General features: G+C 39.7%; 1 protein-coding gene across 2 annotated transcripts in view; it reads right to left on the bottom strand.

Moving 5' to 3' along the window:
- Positions 1-21,977, bottom strand: part of SNX10 (sorting nexin 10) — a 197,447-nt gene that overhangs the window by 3,699 nt on the left and 171,771 nt on the right. Inside the window, exons 1-4 of one of the 2 annotated variants that reach the window (XM_050785466.1) lie at positions 12,343-12,505; positions 9,205-9,291; positions 5,697-5,797; positions 5,187-5,285 (exon numbers count right to left, since the gene is read on the bottom strand). In XM_050785466.1, coding sequence (XP_050641423.1) covers positions 5,187-5,285; positions 5,697-5,797; positions 9,205-9,291; positions 12,343-12,444 — 389 coding nt within the window. In that variant the 5' untranslated portion in view covers positions 12,445-12,505. Of the gene's footprint in view, positions 1-5,186; positions 5,286-5,696; positions 5,798-9,204; positions 9,292-12,342; positions 12,506-21,977 lie in introns of those variants that run through there. The other variant, XM_050785465.1, reaches the window with a different exon arrangement.

Here is a 21,977-nt window from a genome sequence, read left to right as displayed (position 1 = left end):
GCTAAGTAGTAAATCCCTCTGTACTCTTTGAGATTTATTTTCTACATTTACAAATGTTTACCATTCTGGTTTTAAATACTTCAGATTAAGAGAAGAGTTATAGACAACAATCCATTAATATGAACTTGGATCGTGAAGTCTGCGAAGTGAGCAGACTGTTTCCTGTGGCCTCTGTCAGCGGTTTCCTGCCTGCCATCAGTACAAGGAACTGTTCATGGGATTGTACTCACAGCTTTGTTTCTGTTAGAAATGTGTTTTATTTTCTTTATAAAATAATGGGTAATCTTTAAAATTGATTTTAGATGGTTTGAGGCATTACACCACAAAAGTAATGAGCACTAATGCCAATGATACTGGACACAAATTCATTTTAGCTTTATTTCATGTCTGAAGCAATTCTACTGAGCCTTGAACCGCTCACGTGTTGTTATTAACTTGCTAGTAACTTAACACATGGGTACAGCAAACAAAAGTGATCAGAGTCCAGGTTGATCGGGACCTCAAGGCTACTGTCCTTTTTCTTGAGCTATAATTCAATTTCCAATTTTACTGTACATTAGACTCATTATTTCCCAGTGTTTTCTTTTTCTGCTCAATACTGCCATCTGGAGGACACACAGATGAAAAGAGAAGGAGCCAGGCTCACCCAGCTCACAATTCCAAAGAGGGAGAAAGATGTGGCTGAGGAGGGGACATCTGAACACTTCCCCAGGCCTAGAGTTCAAACCAGTCAGTCGGCTAGACCGTTTTGGTCTTTGGAATCTCCTCTGTTTCTCTGGCTAAATTCATGCCACCATACTCCATGAGTATGAGTTTTAAATAAGCAAAAATAATTTTTAAATGTATTTATATGCTTTTTATTTTATAGTCAGATAGTTCATTCTGAAATTTAAAATGAAAATTTTTGAGAGTGTTTTCCCATCTGGTTAGGTGAGCATAATTAATTTATTCTGAGTACTATTTGGCTTACTATCAGAGAGGGCTGTGACTGCCACCATCATAATATTAAATCTTATTTTTTCCTTAGTCATGTTTGTGCCATATTTTCCACAAACAAACCTAATAGCAGAAAATCAATTTCAAACCTAATATAAAGAGTACTTTGTAAAACAGTCAATAAAATGTCATTTGTAGAAACCTCCATTTAAAAAGTATATGATTTTCAAATCTTTATAAAAGGAATGAAAAATAGCCTCTAGGATTTTAAAATAATTTCTAAAAAGATATTTATAGTGCAAATCAGAATTTATTCCTTTCCCCATAACAATTTTAGACTAAACAAAGCAAAATCTGTTTTTTTCCCTAAATTGGACACAGTTGAAAAGCACAGTTTTCCTCAACATGATTTTATTAGATGTATTTATATGATGGTTTAGCTAAGAACAATATATAGCTATGCAAAATCATTTCATCCTAACTAAGGATGTCCTGGGTCTACTGAACCCAATACAATGATATATATACACATCTGTATAGTACATGGAAGATTAGCAGTTTGATGTAGGAAAAAAAATTAACTCAGCCTGTTTAGCTCTTACTATAAGAAAAAATAAAACCTACAAATCTTCATTGAAGACATTCATGATCTGTGCTGTGGTGCCCTCTATTGAATACAAAGACATAAAAATCGTGTGTGTGTAAAACTAGCTGTCATGGTTCAACACTAGCCTTTTGTAAAAAAACTTTAATATTCCTTAATATTTGAAGAAATACAAAACCATGACATGAAAGTCTAAACTGTAGGGTAAATGTAGTTGTATTAATGGGATGAATTCAGTAAAGAAGGAAAGCAGCTCCCACTCATGAATAAATCTGTTCAAACCTAAACTGAAAATCCCATTCAAACCTAAAAATTAGTAGGAATTCCATTTTCCATAGTTGGAGACTTACTGAGTTTATATTTTTTAGCCTATAACTTACTTTTTGTAACTATTAGAAGTTACTTTACGTTTATAATTACTCAGGGGCAAGAATACAAAAGGGAGATTATAGTTAAGACTGAAAAAAAATGAGTATATTTGAAAAATCTCACTATCATACCAAATTTAGCCAGCATTTAAAAGTACTGCTAATTTTAAATTTGCCAGGTCCTGAGATTCATATAGTACATCCACCTTTCCTATAATTTCTTTATCTATAAAACTGAGATAATATCCAACTCCTAAGATTTTTGTAAATACTGAGACTAAAACATGTAAAATGCCAAACACATAGAAAGTGTTCAATAAATGGTAGAAATTATTCTTATTTGGCACCTAGTCAAAGAAACAATTTTCTAATTCCTCTACAAAGATCAGTACTTTCTTATTAAATATGTATCATTTCACAAATGACCTTAAAGAAAAATAGGTATATATACACATATACAAAGACATTGTGGTTTCAAAAGGTTTGAACATATTTAGTGCTTCTGGTTCATAACTTCAAAACTTACATGAAAACCAGGCTTTAAAAATACATGCTAAAAACCTACAATACAAGCATGTTTCCATGTTTTAATGCTGTGGTTTCTAAAATTCCTCTACGAACAAGGTACAGGCTATTGATGGCTGGCCCTACTTAACAGGTAACCAATGCGGGTTCAGAGGATGTCAGACTGGGGCCAAGACACAGTGCCGAGGTATACATCATATCTAGTTTCCTAAAGTGGACCTGGGTTGGGTGAGGGTAGAGCGCACCAGGGGCAAAGACGTCGAGGGTGCTGCCTTACACAACCCAGGCAAGCACAGATCTGAAGGACACAGAAGGGAGGCTGGGGAGGGTCAGCAGGGGCCGCAGAGCTCAGGTCAGGCCTGAAGCCAGCCCTGTGGTATTTGACTCCTCACTTCCTTCAGGTTTAGGCTGTGTAGAAGCACCAGCTTTCATTTTTAAAGTGAAATATTAACTTGTAGGCAAATGTTCACATACCACAGTGGAACAAATGGTATCACAAGAGAACCCCCTGCCAACTCCATGATTTGACAACCCAGTCGGATGCCAATCCAGATTCAGCGTTAATGAATCTAGCCGTAGCCCTGTATGTACACAGTGCTCCCCACTAGAATGGAGGTGTCAGGAGGACAAGGACTTGTTCATTCTGTGCAGTCCTATGTCCGCAGCACACAGGATTAAGCATTCACTTAATAAACCTCTGTTGAATGAAGGATCGCTGCATGGTTTTTGGAGGTTTTTTCAAGTCCTTTTCATCTGTAGGACACAACCACTCAGTGAGGTTGGCTATGGGTGGGTAATATTACCCCACTCTATAGCAAACAAAGGCTTAAAAGGAATGAAGTGACTGCTCCAAGGCTCATATACAGCTACAAAAAAAAACCAGGAATCATGATTATGGGAGACCTAGAACTCAGCTCCTTGAGTTCCTGAACCAGGACACTTTCTACTATGACATCTGCATCAAATACAACCAGCAAACAGTCAAACCATGCACTATGCAAAAATAACCTGGCACAAGCATAACCCCACTATGGCTGAATGACACTCACAAGGTCATTAATTTGGGTAGATCAACTGTGGATAGAAAGGTTGTGTTCAAAACAACGAAGTAATTCCTCGTCAAAAACATATACCCTGCACTTAACTAGCTATATAATTCAGAGGCATGTGCTGTCTTCTGACCTGAAATAAGACTTCCCTATAGAAGACAAGCTGCCACAGCTCCCCCAGGACAACATCTACACTAGAGTGACAGGCAACTCTGTAGAATTGTGTGGCGGGGACCACATCTCAAGGGAGAGGCCATCAGCCACCTTGGCCTCATAGAGACAACAATTAAAATCAGAGGCCTCCTCTAGGGGAAAGGGCAGGAAAAACTTGGCCAGGTCTCTGTTCTGCCATGCCTGTGATATCCCCCAAAAATACAATGAAATGTTTTTGGAGGACTTGGCTCTGCTAATCTGTTCTTCTGGTCTCTTGCCATGTTTAATCCTCTGGCTTCTCTTCATTTGCCCACTCTCCCTCAATTTATAATCTTGGATCTTTCTGTATGTCTCTAGGACACCTTCAAAGGAAAGGCACTAAGTCAATCTAATAGAAATAAATATTAATATTAATGTGCATACTTAATATCCAAACCCTTTATGAGAGAGCCAAATGGGGAGGAGGCAATATATTATTTCAGGCTAGCTCTAAGGTCCTATTTAGTGAACCCCAAAGGAGATGACTTCAGATCCTGAAACTACTAGAAAAAGAAACAGTTCAGGAGATTGGGTCCTGTCACTAACTAGCAGTCACATGACTCAGCCTATTTCCTTATCTACCAAATTGGAAATTAGGAAAGCACAAGCTGTCTCATGTCTAAGTACATTAAGATACTAACAGCCAACATGAAGACAGCACACACTGCATGCCAGACACCTAACTCATCTATCTTCTCAACAACCCTATGAGGTAGGTACTGTGATTACCCCATTTTATAGACGGGAAGACACAGGCAGAGAAGGTAAATGATCTGCCCAAGCCCCCAGCTAGTAAGTGGCAGAGTGAGGGTCTGAAACCAGCTAGCCTGGCCTCGGAGTCTGGGTGTAAATCAGTGTGCTATATGGCCTCTAGCATTCTGGGTATTCCAGCATTCCAAAGAGTAGCCGGGGAGGGGCGGGGGGGGGGAATCACTGGTAGTGTGAACTCAGGCAGCTTTAACTGCAATGCCCACCATCACAGAGTAATCCAGAGTTAATAACTCACTGAGACTGTTCACACGCCACCAAATACTCCTTTATAAACATTCCCTTCAAAGATCAGCATTAAACCATTAGAGGAACCCAGAAGGATATTAGCAGCCCATTATTGAACTGATTTTGGTCTGTAAATTCTAAGCATTGTAAACAAAGGCAGTTTTTAAGAAGCACCTTTTGATAAGTAGGCATATTTGTTTCCTGGCAAATTTTTACTTTTGTCAGCTAAACTCCCATGTAATTTGGATCTGCCTGACAGCTTAAAGGACCATGTATTTGTTATCTAATTGAATTCGTTCATTGTTTTCTTCCTGGAAGACCTGGTCCCAAATATGTACCAGATGATGTGAGCCACAAGATGGTGCTCTAATATAGGAAATGGACCAGTGGGTTTCGCTCTAGTGCAGATTATTCGCATTTCAGAAACAGGAACATTCTTCCCCGTGCCACCATGCAGCTCTTGCAAAGCGCTTGCTCACACCCCTTGTCTGGCCACAGAAGTGTCTGGACACTCACTTTCTGAGGAAATCTTCCAGACCCTGGCGACGCTGATCCACATGCTGGCGATTGTTCATGTTGAAAAATAGGTTTTTAGATGGAAGTTCTGGAAGTTGTCTTAGGAGAAAGAAAAAAAAATGTTTTTAGATGATTAATTCAAGGTGCTTCTGTTACAGAAATCCCTCAAAGTGAAGGCAAATTACGTATGATGATTATTATCACACAATTATTCTATAATTATGATTACACATTATATAGTTATATAATAAGGATATGCGGAAGTCAGCTTAAAGAAAAACCCGTCTTTAAACATTTCTGAGGCCTTTCATGGCCTATACCTATCAAAGTTGGTAAAATTTAAGTGATAAATTTTAAATTCAGATGCAGTAGCTAAAAAACTAAACATAAATATTGTAATCAAGGCAAAAGCCTATAAAAATCCTTCATATCTTATAAATCTTAATGAACATCAATTTCAAATATTCAATATAATGACAAAGTCTCCTCAATATACTCTAAATCACTTACACCAGCAACGCATTACTTTGGAGTCTTTGCCTCAGCCACACGAATTCTCTATATCTTCTTCGTACACAGGATGTTTTCATTGTAAAACACATGCTATTAGTCTGTACAGAAAAAGTAGAAAAATGAGTCTCACCTGAGGAAAAAAAAAATGCATTTCTTGTATCTATAATTCACAATATGATCCCAATATTCATTCTAAATAGGATTTAAACCATGAAACATATATTTATATTTATGCCAGTACTCTGAAATCTTGCATATAACCCAGGAAGATAACAGTCCTGAAGACAGCCGGGATGATGGAAATAAGCAGTGTTGCCCCAGGGCGAGGTATGACCTGGCCACTGCCTGCATCCTGAAGGAGCCTCCTACTCACCTATGAGCACTGCTTTCAAGAATAAATAATAAAAAATAAATCCTAACATATAAATGACAGGTAGGAGCTCCGGTTCATCCGTTGCATTTTACCACCATCCACGTAAGCTGGAGGAGCCTCTGGGGCTTAGAGACACCTCCTCACGACCCTTTATGAGACATTGCAGAAATCTTCATCTCCTTGACATGGCCACCCTGCAGATCACACAAATCACCAGGAATCCTGAAATCACTTTTAAACTAGAGAACAGCCTTCCCTTCTCTACTGTATGTGAGACAGAGTATGTCCATCCAAGCCAGAGAACGGCTGTAGTGCGTGGGGGATAAGCATCTGGCATGGAGGACAGGCCGACCGGATTTCCAGTCCTGGTTCTGCTACAGGGCAAGTCACTCAAACTTCAGTTTCCTGAGTGCTAAAATGGGATGAACTAGTACATATCTAATTCATAGGGTGGTTGTGAGGATTGATAATAAGCACTTGGCCAATGTTGTCTATTAATATTACCATTAGTTACTAAGTGTTGTTTTCCTTCCAGATACCCTAAGGCAGACTTGGAAAAAGCCACCGATGGCGTCCCCATGCTAAGCTCAGCCACAATGCTTCTCCTTTGGGTAAATGTAAGACGAGAGTAAATATTCTCCTTTGAGTAAAACCTAGCAAAATATTTGTTTCTCCTGGTTTTTGAAAATATGAGTATCTCTATTCTTTGTATTTCAAAATCCGATTTTCTAATCTAAATGAGAAACAATTTTTTACCCCCAAGATGAGTACTATTTCAAAAATTATTATTCTACCACTTCATATGCCCAGCGATTGTTTTCCTTGGGAAATCTAAGTAATTATGTGCATTAGCTCTTAAACTGTTCTCATGAAATATATGACATGGTTCCTGGTATTCTTACACTTTGTAAAGTTCAAAAAACTTCAGAATGTAGACAGGTTAAGAGGCTCACCCCCAAGGCAGCCACTGGTCTAAATCCCGTTATCTTTAACAATATGGCAGCAAAACCCCCTGGAAGGAGTTTGTGGCAAATAACATTCTGTGGGTGGACTTAGAGCACACCAGGGCCTCACTCTAATGTGCTCTTTGGGGACTAGGTTTGCAGACCATGTTATACCAGAACTAGTGCCCTAACGAGGCTTGAGCAGGTATCTTCCCAGTACCCTCTCCCTAAAGAATCCCTGACCACTACAGGGATTCCTGACATCTCAGACACAGGCTGGGTCCATTTAAACTCCCTTTAATTTCTCTGCTCACAACCACCAGGGCTATCAATATCTAAAAATCCACCTGGTACCTACACCAGACTGAGGTCCACCCATAAGTCCTTCATTTGCAGGGCAGGTTCAGGGGAGTATTTACGATGGCTACCCAGCTCTAGGGTCTACTAGTTTAAAATTCCAAGTAAACGTTAAGATCCCAGAGTTGCGTGACATCATCTTCCTTGAGGTTAATTTAAACAAGTTGTAAGACCAGCTTCTCTACCTCAAAGCTCTATGGGTTAACAACTAAGAGAAGCCAACCAGCACTCCCTGGCTCTGCCATCCACATTTAATTGTATGACAGGTGGAAGTCTCTTCAAGATTAGAGGATACTGAGATCACTAACTGATTAAGTTCCTCTAAATCTATTTGCTTGTTTTTGCTGTCCACCAAGCCAAGGCTTAGCCATTGTCAATTTATTAGCGTTTCAGAGAAGTGCCAGGACACCATCAAATACTATTTGTGGAACCCATCATTTCTGGCTCCAGATGGAGATTTCTGAATTTACATCAGGCTATTTATAGAGCAGAGAAAAATCTATACTTCCATTCACTCCTGGGAATAATTAAATTTCATGCCTATCATGAAGTGCGTGATAAGGACGCACAATTTTTTTGGAGAAAGTTAGAAGGCAACTAAAAATATTTCATTTTACTTCAAATGCTTATTCTTATATAGTCATAATTTTCCACACAGAATGCAACTCCAGTGTGAGCTTATGAATAAAACCAAAACAGAATCAAAATCCATGGCGTATCCTGGAATGGCTTTACAACACAATCAAAAAAGCAATTCTGGGTTTTCCTTTTATTTTTTGAAGTTGGGGAAACTTCAGAGAAAAAAGGGAAGAAAGGAGAATTTAAAAAAAGAAAAGTTCTATGGCTGGTGTTTGGGTGTCCAATATACCAAGTTAGCTATTTATCATGGGAAGATTAAATAATGGTTACATTTTACTTCACTTGTGCTATGAAGTCACGGATACAATCTGGGTCAGCTTCTATGCTCCCCAATTGAACTAATTTAGTTTGCATCTGATATGCATCTGATTTAGAGGCAAAAAGTATTGTCCTCAAAACTGGGGCCAATAAACTATAGCCTGAGGGCCAAATCTAGTCTGAGACCTGTCTTTGCACATAAAGTTTTATTGGAATACAATTATGCTTATTCATTTATGCACTGTCTGTGGCTGCTTTTCACCTGCAACAGCAGAAATAAGTAGTCTCGATAGAAACTGTATGGCCCACAAACTGAAGATATTTACTACCTTTACAGAAAAAGTTTACGTACCCTTATTTAAGATGGTCACAGAAGGCCACACACCACACAACATTGTTCAAGAGATTGTAACACAGTAGGATCCACGCAAGGCACGTCATTTCTAGTTACATTAATTACTCAGATTCTAGACAAATTAATCACAATAATTGCACATATCCATTTCCCACCTTCTGATTCTATATATAAAACACCACACATCTCTTTTTCCAAAGAACTCTATATCCTCTCAAACTTGAAGGTTATCAGGCATCATATGATTCAGAAATATGCTATAGCAGATCATAAGAAGTGCCATTAATGAGCTACAAGTACTCTTTACCCGTGCATTTTAGATGCATGCGCATCTTCGTATGTGAAGGCAATAAACATTAAAATATTAATATTAACAAAGGAACAATAAGGGATTCAAATAAGTAATTTTTCAACTTTAGGAACCATCTTACTAGTTCATGTAAGATAAAAGCATTAATTGTAATCATTCAAATTCAGTTTTTTGAATCAGAAAAACTTTTACAAGTGTCAACTTTATCCCATAAAATGTATCCCATAAAAGTCCCTCAAAATTACTATTTCTACTGACTTCATACTTACATGAATACATATCTCATAGTCAATGTAAGAATGCCAGAAGTCCTCCTTCTGAATCCTAGGATCTCGAACCCAGACACTTACAAATTCCTGTAATGGCATCATAAACAAAGAATTATCCTTCAGAAGTGCAAGTAGGACTGGAAAGAACTGAGCAAATGACTGCACTAAAACAAAACTGAAATGAGCTTTAACCAATGTGGTACTTGTAATACTTTAAAAAACAAGAAGTAAAGTTAATGAATCAGGCACCACGAGCAAATCCAGAAAACACTTTTGCCACGTAACGGAATTTTTTAAATAATGCAAAACTGAGGTGGGAGCACTTCTGGATAGTTTTACTGGTTATCTGAAGACAAAGTATACTGTAAAACTGACTTTTAATTTTTAATCATAAAAAATTGGTCCAGGTTTTTTTCAAATTTAAAAAGTGATCATTTCTTACTTTCTTCATCTCTCCAAACTGAAACAATGGGCCCTTCTGGGTAAGTTGCTTATTAGGACACAAATAAGAAAGGGCACCAGGCCAAGCATGGCAGCTCACACCTGTAATCCCAGCACTTTGGAAGGATCTCTTGAGCCCAGGAGTTTGAGACCAGCCTGGGCAACATGGCGAAACCCCATCTCTACAAAAACTACAAAATTAGTCAGGCGCGCTGGTGCACGCCTGTGGTCCCAGCTACTCAGAAGGCTGAGGAGGGTGGATCACTTGAGCCTAGGAGGTCAAGGCTGCAGTGAGCCTTGATTGTGCCCCTGCACCCCAGTCTGGGCAAAAGAGCAAGACCCTGTCTCAAAAGAAGAAAAAGAAAGGATACCAAAGGTCATGGGAAAAGTAAGCAAAGAGGGTTGAAGTTGACTTTGTGCATACATCCCAGCCACATGAGAATAAGCAATAACAACTTATTAACAGAAAGAGGAACACCTTCTTTTACATAATACTTTTCTATTTTTAAAATACATTTCCCCTACGTTAAATCATTTCATCTTCATAATCTTTGTGTTATACATAGAAATTAGGGATATTAAAAGTCATGTACAGTAGATAATTTTGTTCTTTTATAAAGATAATAAGAATAGAAAACTTGGGGTAAAATTTAAAACAATAGGCCGGGCGCAGTGGCTCGCGCCTGTAATCCCAGCACTTTGGGAGGCCAAGGCGGGCGGATCACAAGGTCAAGAGATTGAGACCATCCTGTCCAACATGGTGAAACCTCATCTCTACTAAAACTACTAAAATTAGCTGGGTGTGGTGGCGCGTGCCTGTAGTCCCAGCTACTCATGAGGCTGAGGCAGGAGAATCACTTGAACCCAGGATGCAGAGGTTGCAGTGAATCGAGATTGCGTCACTGCACTCCAGCCTGGCAACAGAGCAAGATTCCGTCTCAAAAAAAAAAAAAGGAAAAAGATAACCCTATAGTGATGCTCTTTGGCCATTATTTCTTTTCTTTTTTCTGATTTTTGAGATAGGGTCTCACTCTGTCACCCAGACTGGAGTGCAGTGGTACGATCTTGGCTCACTGCAGCCTCAAGCTCCAGGGCTAAAATGATCCTCCTACCTTAGCCAATCTCACCCCCAGTAGCTGGACTATAGGCGGGTGCCACTATGCCCAGCTAATTTTTTAATTTTTTGTAGAGACAGGGTCTCGTTATGTTGCCAAGGCTGATTCCAAACTCCTAGGCTCAAGCAACACTCCTGCCTCAGCCTCCCAAAGTGCTGGGATTACAGGTATGAGCCACTGTGCCCTGGCCATTATTTCTTCTTCTCTATTTCTTTATTTTTTTTTTTCATGTGCATTAAGAGGCAACCATCATTTCTTAAAAGCATATTCTAAATTACAAGAGGGACTAAAAGACCATTTTTAAACCAAAGTATCCATAATATTCCCTAATCACAGTGTGATAAAGCAGATTCTGCCCAGGGATGGAAACAGAAGCAAAAATCCAGATACTTTGCTCTTGGTCTATGCTTTTCACCTCCATCTCTTGTCACTGTGTATGCGTGTGTGTCTCTTAAAATTTTAAATGCACACTCAAAATTCATTGCAGCACTAAGACTCCACATATTTTTTCAATCCTGAAAATACTTAACTTGGAGTGCTAAATATCACTATTCTCTTGTGGATGGCAAACTTCTTCTTCTCCGCTCCCTGAAATGTTTCTGTGCCTGAGTGCCATCCCAGGCCATTGTTCTTTGCACACTATTGCAATTCTAGGGTGACCTCATCCAAACACATTCAACCTCCTCGCATGGGCTGATGGTCCCCACCCAAAGCTCCATCCCAGTCCAGGCACCTCTCCCATGGATCCAGCCTCTAGCCTGATCCACCTAAAAGTCCCTTGAGCACGCCGTGCCCATACCCTTCCCACATCATCCTGCTCCCCTTCTCAGTGAAGAGCATCTCCCACCAACCCCAGCTAGAAATCCAGTTCTCCCAGACCCCTCTGTTTGACTCATTCCCCAAATCCACACAGACCAAGTCCTTCAGAGTCATTCTCCTTGGAACCACTCACAACTATTCCCTCTGCTACTGCCTTGGTTTAAGGACCTCTAGCCCAACATTAATGCAAGAACTGCTAATTTATATCTGGACCCATATCCAGTGCATTCCCCACATGAAGACAAGAATGGCTCCAAAACACGTATCTGATGATGTTGCTTTCCTGCTGAAAATCCTTCAAAGGCTGCCCCATAACCTTCAAGTTCAAACTCCTAAACTAGCACAATACAGCCTTTCATGATTTTCACTCTGCTTATTTTCAAAGGCTAAGCATAGGTCCCCCTAAGCAACACGCCACTTCACACTTTCAGCCTTCGACCAAGCTGTTCTCTCTGCCTGGACTGCTAAGCCACCCTACTGCCCGTTTTTTTGTTTGTTTGTTTGTTTGTTTGTTTTTAATCTTCTCTCTTTTTTTTTTTTATCTTCTCTCTCTCTTTTTTTTTAATCTTCTCTTTTCTTCTACTGTTTTTTGCCAACTCCAATTCATTCTTCAAATGCAACTTGGTCCCCACTTTTTCTGGCAACCCTTCTCGGATTCACCCAGTCTGACTTATTTGACCCTCCTCTGAGCCCCTAACGTCTCTGGGATTGCCTTGGGCATAGTCCCTACTCACCATGTCCTACTGTGCTGTATTGTAATTACCTGTAGGCCTCCTCTAGCAGATGCTAAGCTCCTGTAGGGCAGCTTAGGCTGTCTTGTAAGACTTGAATGCCTGATACATCCAATGCATTCCATTAGTATCATTTAATGAATAAATTAATGCCTGCAGGAATAAACAAACTGCCTTCAGGAAAGGAAAATCAAACTTCACTTGAAATTAAAACCTCATCTACTTGGATTCTTGGGCTCCATGAATTAATGGTAAGTTATTTAGCAGCTGGTCTAAAGTTTATTTTATTTAACAAAGCCCTTCCTCTAAGGATGTGCCAATTAACAGCATAAGGATACAAGAGCAATGTTTAAGATCTGGTAGAACAAACTGTTTTCTAGCACCCTAAAGAACCCAGAAGCACCTATTTACATAGAAATAATTGAAAATCCTTCTGATAGCTTCAATAACTTAGTCCCCTAAGACTTGTACCAGGCAACAATTTGTTAGCCTAGTTGGAGCTAAAATATGTACTCGAAAGTAATAAAAGTACATTTATTTTAAAATATTCTATAATTCACATGGGTCTCCTCCTCCCCCACTCTGCAATTAGTAGGAATTAGTGAAGTTTCCCCATACTCTCAGCTACAAATAGCACACCCAGGAAGCCAAGGTTCACCTCTAATCTCTTAATTAGACGCATCCCTCATGACATTGCCTGCCATCCTTCAAAGGAATGTTGACAGGCTGTCAGCCACAGAGGACAGTTCCACAGCCCCTTACCTAGAATCATATGGATTTCCTAGGAAAATTGCTTCAGCAGCTGCAGTTAGTCAATTTAATAACCTTATTATACACTTTAATGACTTCTTGGGCCTAACGACTATATGTAGTAGGAAAAAGCCAGGCAGAGTGGAATTAAAAATTTAGACTAACTGTCCCTACTGTTCTCCATGTGAAAACAGACTTCTAAAGAAAGACAGACTCCTAGACTCTTTGAAGATCTAATTCCTGTGTTATCCTATAATAATCACCCTTTGATTTCAATTTCCCTGTTTTTCCCCCATCCCCACACCCCAGGTTTGACCATTATCCACTTCTACCCTGTCTTTTTTTTTCCTTAGCCCTTATGTGAGATGAAACTAATAATAACAATAACTGTATTGTATTGTACCAGGGCACTCGACATGTGCCGTGCTTTGTACTGTTTCACAAATGTTTTCTTCAATCTTTACAACAACCCTCAGAGCTCAGTATATTCTCATCCTACTCTACAGATATTTTAAATGAGGCTTCTAAAGCTTAAGCAACTGGCCCAAAGTCAAATGACCAGTCTGAGCTAAGTTGCAAACTCACATCTGCCTTCTTCCAAAGACTGTACTCTAAAACATGTTCTATCTAGTGATTCTTTTAGTAATAATAAATATTAGGCAATTTCCAATTTCACTGTAATTGTATTGTTTTGGAGGGGGAAGTTTTTTCTACTTTTATTAGCTAAAATACCAGTTCAGACAACATGCTCTTCTCAAACTCTGTCCTTCTGGCTTCTCAAAGCTTTGTATTTCATTTTTGTATTTCTAGCACCAAGCATGGTACTAGCACGTACTAAGTGCATATTAAATGTTTCAGAATTAACCAACTGATTTACAAGTAAGATCTTTTAAAAGGCAGAGGTCCTCTATGCTGAAAATCGTAAGATGCTATTGAAAGGCATCAAAGCAGAGACATACTATGTTCACAAATTGGAAGACCCAACATAATTAAGAGATAAATTTGCCCAAAATTGATCTGTAGGTTTAACACAATTCCTATAAAAAATATCAGCAAGATTTTTTTTGAAGACATAAATGGGCTTATTCTAAAATTTATATGGAAAGGGAAATGTCTTAGAATAGCCAAGAATTTTTTGAAAAAGAATAAAGTGGGAGGAAGCCTTCTTCCCAATGTTAAGGCTACAGTAGCAAGACAATGGAGTCCTAGAGGGACAGACACAGTAGATCAATGAAAGAGAACAGAAAACCCAGAGAGAGACCTACACAAATATGCCCACCTGATTTTTGACAAAGGTGCAAAAACAATTCAAAGGAGAAGGAAAAGCCTCTCAAGAAATGGTTATGGAACAACTGGACATCCATAGGCCAAGAGATGAACCTCAACCTAAAGCTTGCACCTCATACAAAAATCAACACTAACCAAACCACAGATGTAAATGTCAAACATAAAACATCAGAGAAAACTTTTAGAAAAAAAAAAAACATCAGGCCGGGCACAGTGGCTGATGCCTGTAATCCCAGCACTTTGGGAGGCCGAGGCGGGCGGATCATGAGGTCAGGAGATCGAGACCATCCTGGCTAACACAGTGATACCCCATCTCTACTAAAAAATACAAAAAATTAGCCAGGCGTGTAGTCCCAGCTACTCTGGAGGCTGAGGCAGGAGAATGGCGTGAACCTGGGAGGCGGAGCTTGCAGTGAGCCGAAATCACGCCACTGCACTCCAGCCTGGGCAACAGCGAGAATCCATCTAAAAAAAAAAAAAAAAAAAAAAATCTTGCAGCCTAGGACCAGGAGAAGAGTTCTTAGACTTGATCTCAAAAGGGCAATTCACATAAGGAAAAAGTGATCAATTAGGCTTCACCAAGCTAAAAATCTTTGCTCTGCAAAAGACACTGTGAATTGTGTTAAAAGAGCAAATTACAGACTGAAGAAATATTTGCAAATTACACATCCCATAAAGGACTTGCATCTAGAATACATTAAAAAAAAAAAAAAAAAAAAAAAAAAAAACTCTCAGACAGGCGAGGTGGCTCTCTCCTGTAATCCCAGCACTTTGGGAGGCCAAGGTGGGAGGATCACCTGAGCTCAGGAGTTTCAAGACCAGCCTGGGCGACATGGTGAAACCCCATCTCTATGAAACATTTAAAAATTATTTAAAAATTAGCTGAGTGTACTGGCTCACACCTGTAGTCCCAGTTACTCAGGAAGCTGAGGTGGGAGGATTGCTTGACCCTGGCAGATGGGTGGGAGGTTGCAGTGAGCTGAGATTGCGCCACTGCACTCCAGCCTCAGCAAGCGAGACCCTGTCTCAAAACACTCATTCACTCACTCTAAAAACTCAATATTTAAAAAATAGAATTTAATTAGAAAACAGGCAAAAGACATGAAGAGGCATTTCACCCAAATAGGGCATTCAGATGGCAAACAAGCACGAGGAAAGATGTTCAACATCATTAACCACTAGGGAAATATAATTAACCCCACAATGATATATCATACATACCTATTACAGTTTCTAGGGGGATTACCACTATTTTTTATTTTAGCCATTGTGATAGGTGTGTTTTTTAAAATTTTCCATCATAGCTTAGTTTGAATCTTTGTAGCACAGTAAAGATGAGTAGGTGTTAACTGTAAAAATATTTACTTAGAGGCTGGGCGCGGTGGCTCAAGCCTGTAATCCCAGCACTTTGGGAGGCTGAGACGGGCAGATAACAAGGTCAGGAGATCGAGACCATCCTGGCTAACATGGTGAAACCCCGTCTCTACTAAAAAATACAAAAAAAAAAAAAACTAGCCGGGCGAGGTGGTGGGCGCCTGTAGTCCCAGCTACTCGGGAGGCTGAGGCAGGAGAATGGCGTAAACCTGGGAGGCGGAGCTTGCAGTGAGCTGAGATCCGGCCACTGCAGTCCAGCCTGGGCGACAGAGTGAGACTCCGTCTCAAAAAAAAAAAAAAAAAAATTTACTTAGATTACAGAAAGATCACACAAGACGAAAGCTAATAAAGCAGAACATCTAGGCGTTAAGTGAATATTAATTTTTCATAGCTTTGATGAGAATTTTCTACCATAAAAATGCAAACTTGTCTCAGTTTGTTCTTCCTTCTTAGGACATTTTTTTTCCTATTTCAAAGTAATGTTTTACATGTTCATGTATTTAAACTATTCATTCATTCACTTAAAATACATTGTATACCAACAATGCGCTAGGTACTTTTCCATAGAACTAATGGTTATAGAATTTACCAGTGTGGGCTGGGTGTGATGGCTCATGCCTGTAATCCCAGCACTTTGGGAGGCCACGGCAGGTGGATTGCCTGAGGTCAGGAGTTTGAGACCAGCCTGGCCAACATGGTGAAACACCGTCTCTACTAAAAATACAAAAATTAGCCAAGTGTGGTGGCACACACCTGTAATCCCAACTACTTGGGAGACTGAGGCAGGAGAATTGCTTGAGTCTGGGAGGCGGAGGTTGCAGCGAGCCAAGATCGTGCCACGGCACTCCAGCCTGGCCGACAGAGCAAGACTCTGACTCAAAAAAAAAAAAAAAAAAAAAAAAAAATTTACCAGTGTGTTAATCACCGGAGTGCTATTCAGGACCCCTATATAACAATCTCACAACTAAAATCTAGCACATTTCTTATACTATATTCTTTACAAATAACAAAATAGAAAGGCAGAAGGAATATATCAAGTAACCTTCCTTTATTTCCTAACAACAGCTGTAACAAATAAGAGACATAGGACAAGGGATATTACTTGCCACTCTACAGCATGGAGTATGTTTAAATACCATCCTCTGGTGGTACTGAATGATGACTTTTTGAAAAGCTTTTATTACTTCAGGATAAACAACTGTGGAGAGATTTAGCTAGACCTGCCTTTTACAGGACTTATAATAGTTCACAATGTTTCAAGTTTCTTTACACAAGCAGTATCCCAAATCAGTGAGAGTTACCTTTTCATATCCTGTAACACATTAGGAAAAGTGCAGGAAAAAAAACAAAAAACAAAAAACCTCCTCTTCTGCGGTAAGAAATAATTGGCATCCACAAGGATGCAATCAGCAAAATCGAGAATGTGAAAATCTTTACAAGGCAAAAGATGCAATTTCTTCCACAGATAAATTGCAAAAGGGGGAAAAAAGAGAATTAAAGACTTTAAACAATGTATCAACCAAATGCAATGTGTGGTCCTTATCTGAATCCTAATTAAATAGAGAATTAGAATAACCAAGTATATAATTTTTTTCAAAATAATCAAGGTAATTTGCACATTGAATATTTGATGATATGAAGGAATTGTTTAATTATTTAACATGTGATAATATGGTTCATTTTTTAAAAAGGTCATTTGTTAGAAATGCCTACTGAAATATTTACAGATGAAATTATATAATACCTAGAATTTGTTTCCAAATAATTGACTGTGGTAGCAGGAGGAAATAGGTGGGGTGGGGGTACAGCTTGGTTATGAGTTAATAATGAGTTAGTAAACTGTTGAAGCTGGTTGGTAGGTACATACATGGGGGTTCATTATATTATCATCTCTACCTTGTGTATTTTTTTGTTTCGGGGATTTAAGAGGCGAGGTCTCACTCTGTTGCACAGGGTGGAATGCAGTGGCTATTCACGATCGCTCACTGCAGCCTCGAACTCCTGGGCTCAAGTGATCTTCCCGCCTTGGCCAAGTTGCTGGAATTACATGCATGCACCAACACACCAAGCTTTGTGCAATTTTTTAACACAAACGGGAGCGTAACCTACATTTATAAATACTATTTTGTTTATTGGTTTGTTCACTGTACAGTCTTTCAGAAATCTTTTTATGTGAGCATATATATGTCAATGATACTTGTTTTAATATAAACCTTTTATTTTAAACAGTTTTAGATATAGAGAAATTATGAAAATAGTACAGAGTGGTCCTATACATCCTACACCCAGCTTCCCCTATTATTAACATTTTATATCAGCATGCTGCATTTGTAACAATTCATTAATCAACACTGACATGTTATTATTAACTGAAGTCCATACTTCATTAAGATTGCTGGTTGGGCACGGTGGCTCACGCCTGTAATCCCAGCACTTTGGGAGGTTGAGGCAGGCAGATCACTCACGAGGTCAGGAGATCATGACCATTCTGGCTAACACAGTGAAACCCCGTCTCTACTAAAAATACAAAAAATTAGCCGGGCATGGTGGCAGGCGCCTGTAGTCCCAGCTACTCAGGAGGCTGAGGCAGGAGAATGGCATGAACCTGGGAGGCGGAGCTTGCAGGGAGCCCAGATTGCGCCACTGCACTCTAGACTGGGCGACAGGGCAAGACTCGTTCTCAAAAAAAAAAAAAAGATTGATTTAATTTTCACCTAATGTCATTTATCTGTTCCAAGATCCCACCTGAGATACATTTTATTTAGTCATTGTGTTTCCCTGGGCTCCTCTTGGCTGTGACAGTTTCTCAGGCGTTCCTTATTTTTCATGACCTTGACAATTTGAGAAGCCCTGGTAGGTATTTTGCAGAATGTCTCTAATTGGGATTTGTCTCATGTTTGTCTCATTATTAGATTGGTGTTACAGGTTTTCAGAAGGAAAGCTACCTATTTCAAAAGGTAAAATGCCATTTTTATCATTTCCAGGGTACATGCTATCAACATAACATCACTGTGAGTGTTAACAGTGATCACCTGGCTGAGGAAGTGTTTGTCCCATTTCTTCACTGTAAAGTTACTCTTTTTTCATTTCTTAACAAATGTGAAGATGAATTTATGTTTACTAATTCTTTCCTTTTCTAAGACACTTCTAATTTAAACAGAGCTGGTGAAGTATTTCTTGAAATGTGTTAGAACACTAAGCTGGAAGAGTGAGATATTAAACTATAAATTCTGTATGATCTCAATTTTCTAAAAATGACATATACATATGTATAGAAAAAGACTAGAAAGAAATAGCTCAAAGTTTTATTTTTTCCTGTATACTTTTCCAAAAATGTTCTGCAGTGAACAATTATTTTAAAATCTGGAAGAAGAGTTAAGAAAAAAAAAAAAAAAAAAAAAGGAAGGAAGATCTTTCTCTGGGACAGGCTCAGAAAAAAATACCAGAGTCCTCACAGTAACTATAACACAAATGTAGTGCTCAGAATGATAGCAGCCTTCTCTGAAACCTGGTGTGTATGTGTGAAGACAATATTCCCAGCTGCCTGTCTTTGCTTACAGAAGACTGTAAATTGCCTCTTATAGAAACCTAACTATTTTTTCAAATAGGAACACTTAGTAACTGAGTATAATAGAGACTGAGAAAAATGGAGGCGGGGGATTGGAGGGGAAAAAAGGGAGAAAGAAGAAACGAGGGAGAGAGGAACAACAAATTTAGGTGTTGGGGAGTGGGAAAATGTTCTGTCTTGTTGCTTCCCATCAAAGTACCCAGAATCACAGGATCCTAGATAATATTATTTATTTGTTAATGATATCATCAGTTCCAGCCCAGTCAGTTTCCAGTCAGTTTCCCAATATCAAAAACATGCTTTCCTAGAGCAAGTCCAGAATATGACCATGGGTCAGCATAAGCGTATCTTGGACATATTAATATTAACCTTAGGGGCTGCTCATCCAAAATGGCAACACATCCCTCCCTGCTGGCTCTCCCCATAGTGCCCCATCTCCTCCCTCAGTGGTGGAGTCCTCATGGTTTGTGCAACTCTCCAGGGCCCACTTCGGCCTGCCCTACTCAGGATATCCCCTGCCAAAGAACTGATGGATGTATCATCGCTAAAATGTCAATAACTGGTAGTTGTCCAGAAGCTGCTGTTATACCTAGTATGAAGTATGTGCATTTGGGAAGGGGAAAAGCACTTATCCTAAAGGGATAAATCTCTAAAAGTAGAATGCAGCCATCATGATCCAGGAAAGCAGGGGAGATATGCATGCATGCACACATACATTCAAAAGGGTTGTTTCAGCCCACACTTCAGGTCACATCACACAGGGAGGAACAGTCTAGTTACACCAACTGAGCCCTGTGCCAAGGAAAGAGCCCAGTGCCCTTATGGAGGAGGGAGCAGGTGCTTGGGCAAGAATGTCCGACTCCATGAAAGGGACTGTGTGCAGCTGGATCAAATGCTCACTCATACACCCGACAAGATGAGTTCAGCAAGGCTGAGGCAAGCATCCTGAGTAGTACAGAAAAATCAAACAGCTCACTCTGGACATTCGAATATAAAAAGAACAAAAATGCCTAGCTCCACAAAAGACACTGTCTGAAATGCGTTTCCTGTCACAGCCACCTGCCTTTCCATTTGGAGTCTGGGTTCTGTCTCATTAAACAGAAGAGTTGATTCAGTTGGGTCCATCTAATTATTCTTATTAAAATATGTAACCATAATATTTTAATTGTAAATTAAAGTTGCATGCATGAATGAATCTGAATTCATTTTAATTTCACAATGGCCCAATGCCAAGGCCTTTTTATGGAGAAGATCCATCAGCTCGGATACTGCCCTCCTGGGAATTCAAACCACTGTGCAAATGGAACATGTTTAACTAACAAGGGAGATTCTCACTCCCTTTTCTCCTCTTTCTAGATTTATTACAGTCATAAAGCTGTTTTAACAAGAGAGACTACATTTGATTCCTCACCCCCAAAATGTGTAAAAGAAAAAAACAAAACTAAAATTTAAGGTGAGTACTACCACTTAGATAGAACCAAGATGTCACTCCCAGGCTGTATGAATCTTGTTACAAGAATGGTAAATAAATCTCAATTCACGTGCCAACCTCATATTAATTAGTAATGTTTGCAGTGGGTGCTGAGAGGAAAGTGCTTCCATACTCAGTGTACCCTTGGTCTAGATTCCAAAACAATCAGTCATACTGCATTTGGTCCTTACATATTCGATTAGGTGGAACCTGAATTACTTTCCACTAAACAACCAGACTCTAGGTACTGAAAGGCTTGACCTAAACCTTCTCTATTCCTAACTGGCATTGACTACAGGATACTGCTGGGAGGTGATTAGATGAAAATATCTTTTACAGTTAAAGGTTTAGAAAGTTTCTTCTTGACTTCTAAGCTGATGCCTGAAGGATAAGGAGAAGTCAGCCAGTCAACACAGTATGAAGGCTAGGGGAAAAGATCATTCCAGGCAGTGGAAAAAAACATCTGTAAAAGTCCATGGGGGTCAGAGTGCATGGAACATTCAAGGCTCTAAAATAAGCTCTGAAATAAGGAAGAAGAAGTGCACTGGAGTGGCAGGTGGGGCACAGGAAAGAAGTTGGAGAAAGGTTTGGATCCTGCAGAGTGCTAGACACCACATGCAGGTGGTTTTGACTTTGTTCTAAGAGCAATGGATTTGAAGCCAGGCGATCATTCTAGCTACACCAAGTGACTCTGCACACTGTCACACATGGGTGCTGGGAGGATAACTCCGCCCGTGACTCCTTCAGGAGGATGACCAGAAGCTCTGCCCTTGGACCCCACCTGACTGCCCGTGCGCCCAGCTCTTGCTTTGGCTGGTTCTCGTTTGTGTTCTTTCTCTATAACAAGCAGCATCTGTGAGGTTAACAGCCCTTGAGTTCTGTGAGTTTTTCTTGTGAATTATTAAACTTGAAGGTGGTTCACGAAAGCCCCAAACTTGCAACGGGTGTTGGAGGCGAGGGCAATCCTGAGGCAACTATGCCCTTAACCTTGCAGTTTCATTAACTTCATGGGCGGGTATTTCCCGGAGCAAGCAGCTTGGTCTCAGTATCACTTAAAATGAGATGGAAAAAAGCATGCCTGGTATAGGTATTGTGTAAGGTCCCTCTAGGGGTGGAAGTGAGGGGGACTGACTGGAAAGGGGCACGGGGTACCTTCTGGGGAGCCAGAAACATCTATACTTTGATCTGAGTGGTAGTTACACAGGTATATAAAAATC

Source organism: Macaca thibetana, chromosome 3, assembly GCF_024542745.1.
Source record: "Macaca thibetana thibetana isolate TM-01 chromosome 3, ASM2454274v1, whole genome shotgun sequence".
Classification (NCBI taxonomy): domain Eukaryota; kingdom Metazoa; phylum Chordata; class Mammalia; order Primates; family Cercopithecidae; genus Macaca; species Macaca thibetana.
The sequence above is the reverse complement of the archived record's forward strand: the minus strand, read 5'-3'. Positions and strand labels throughout refer to the sequence as shown.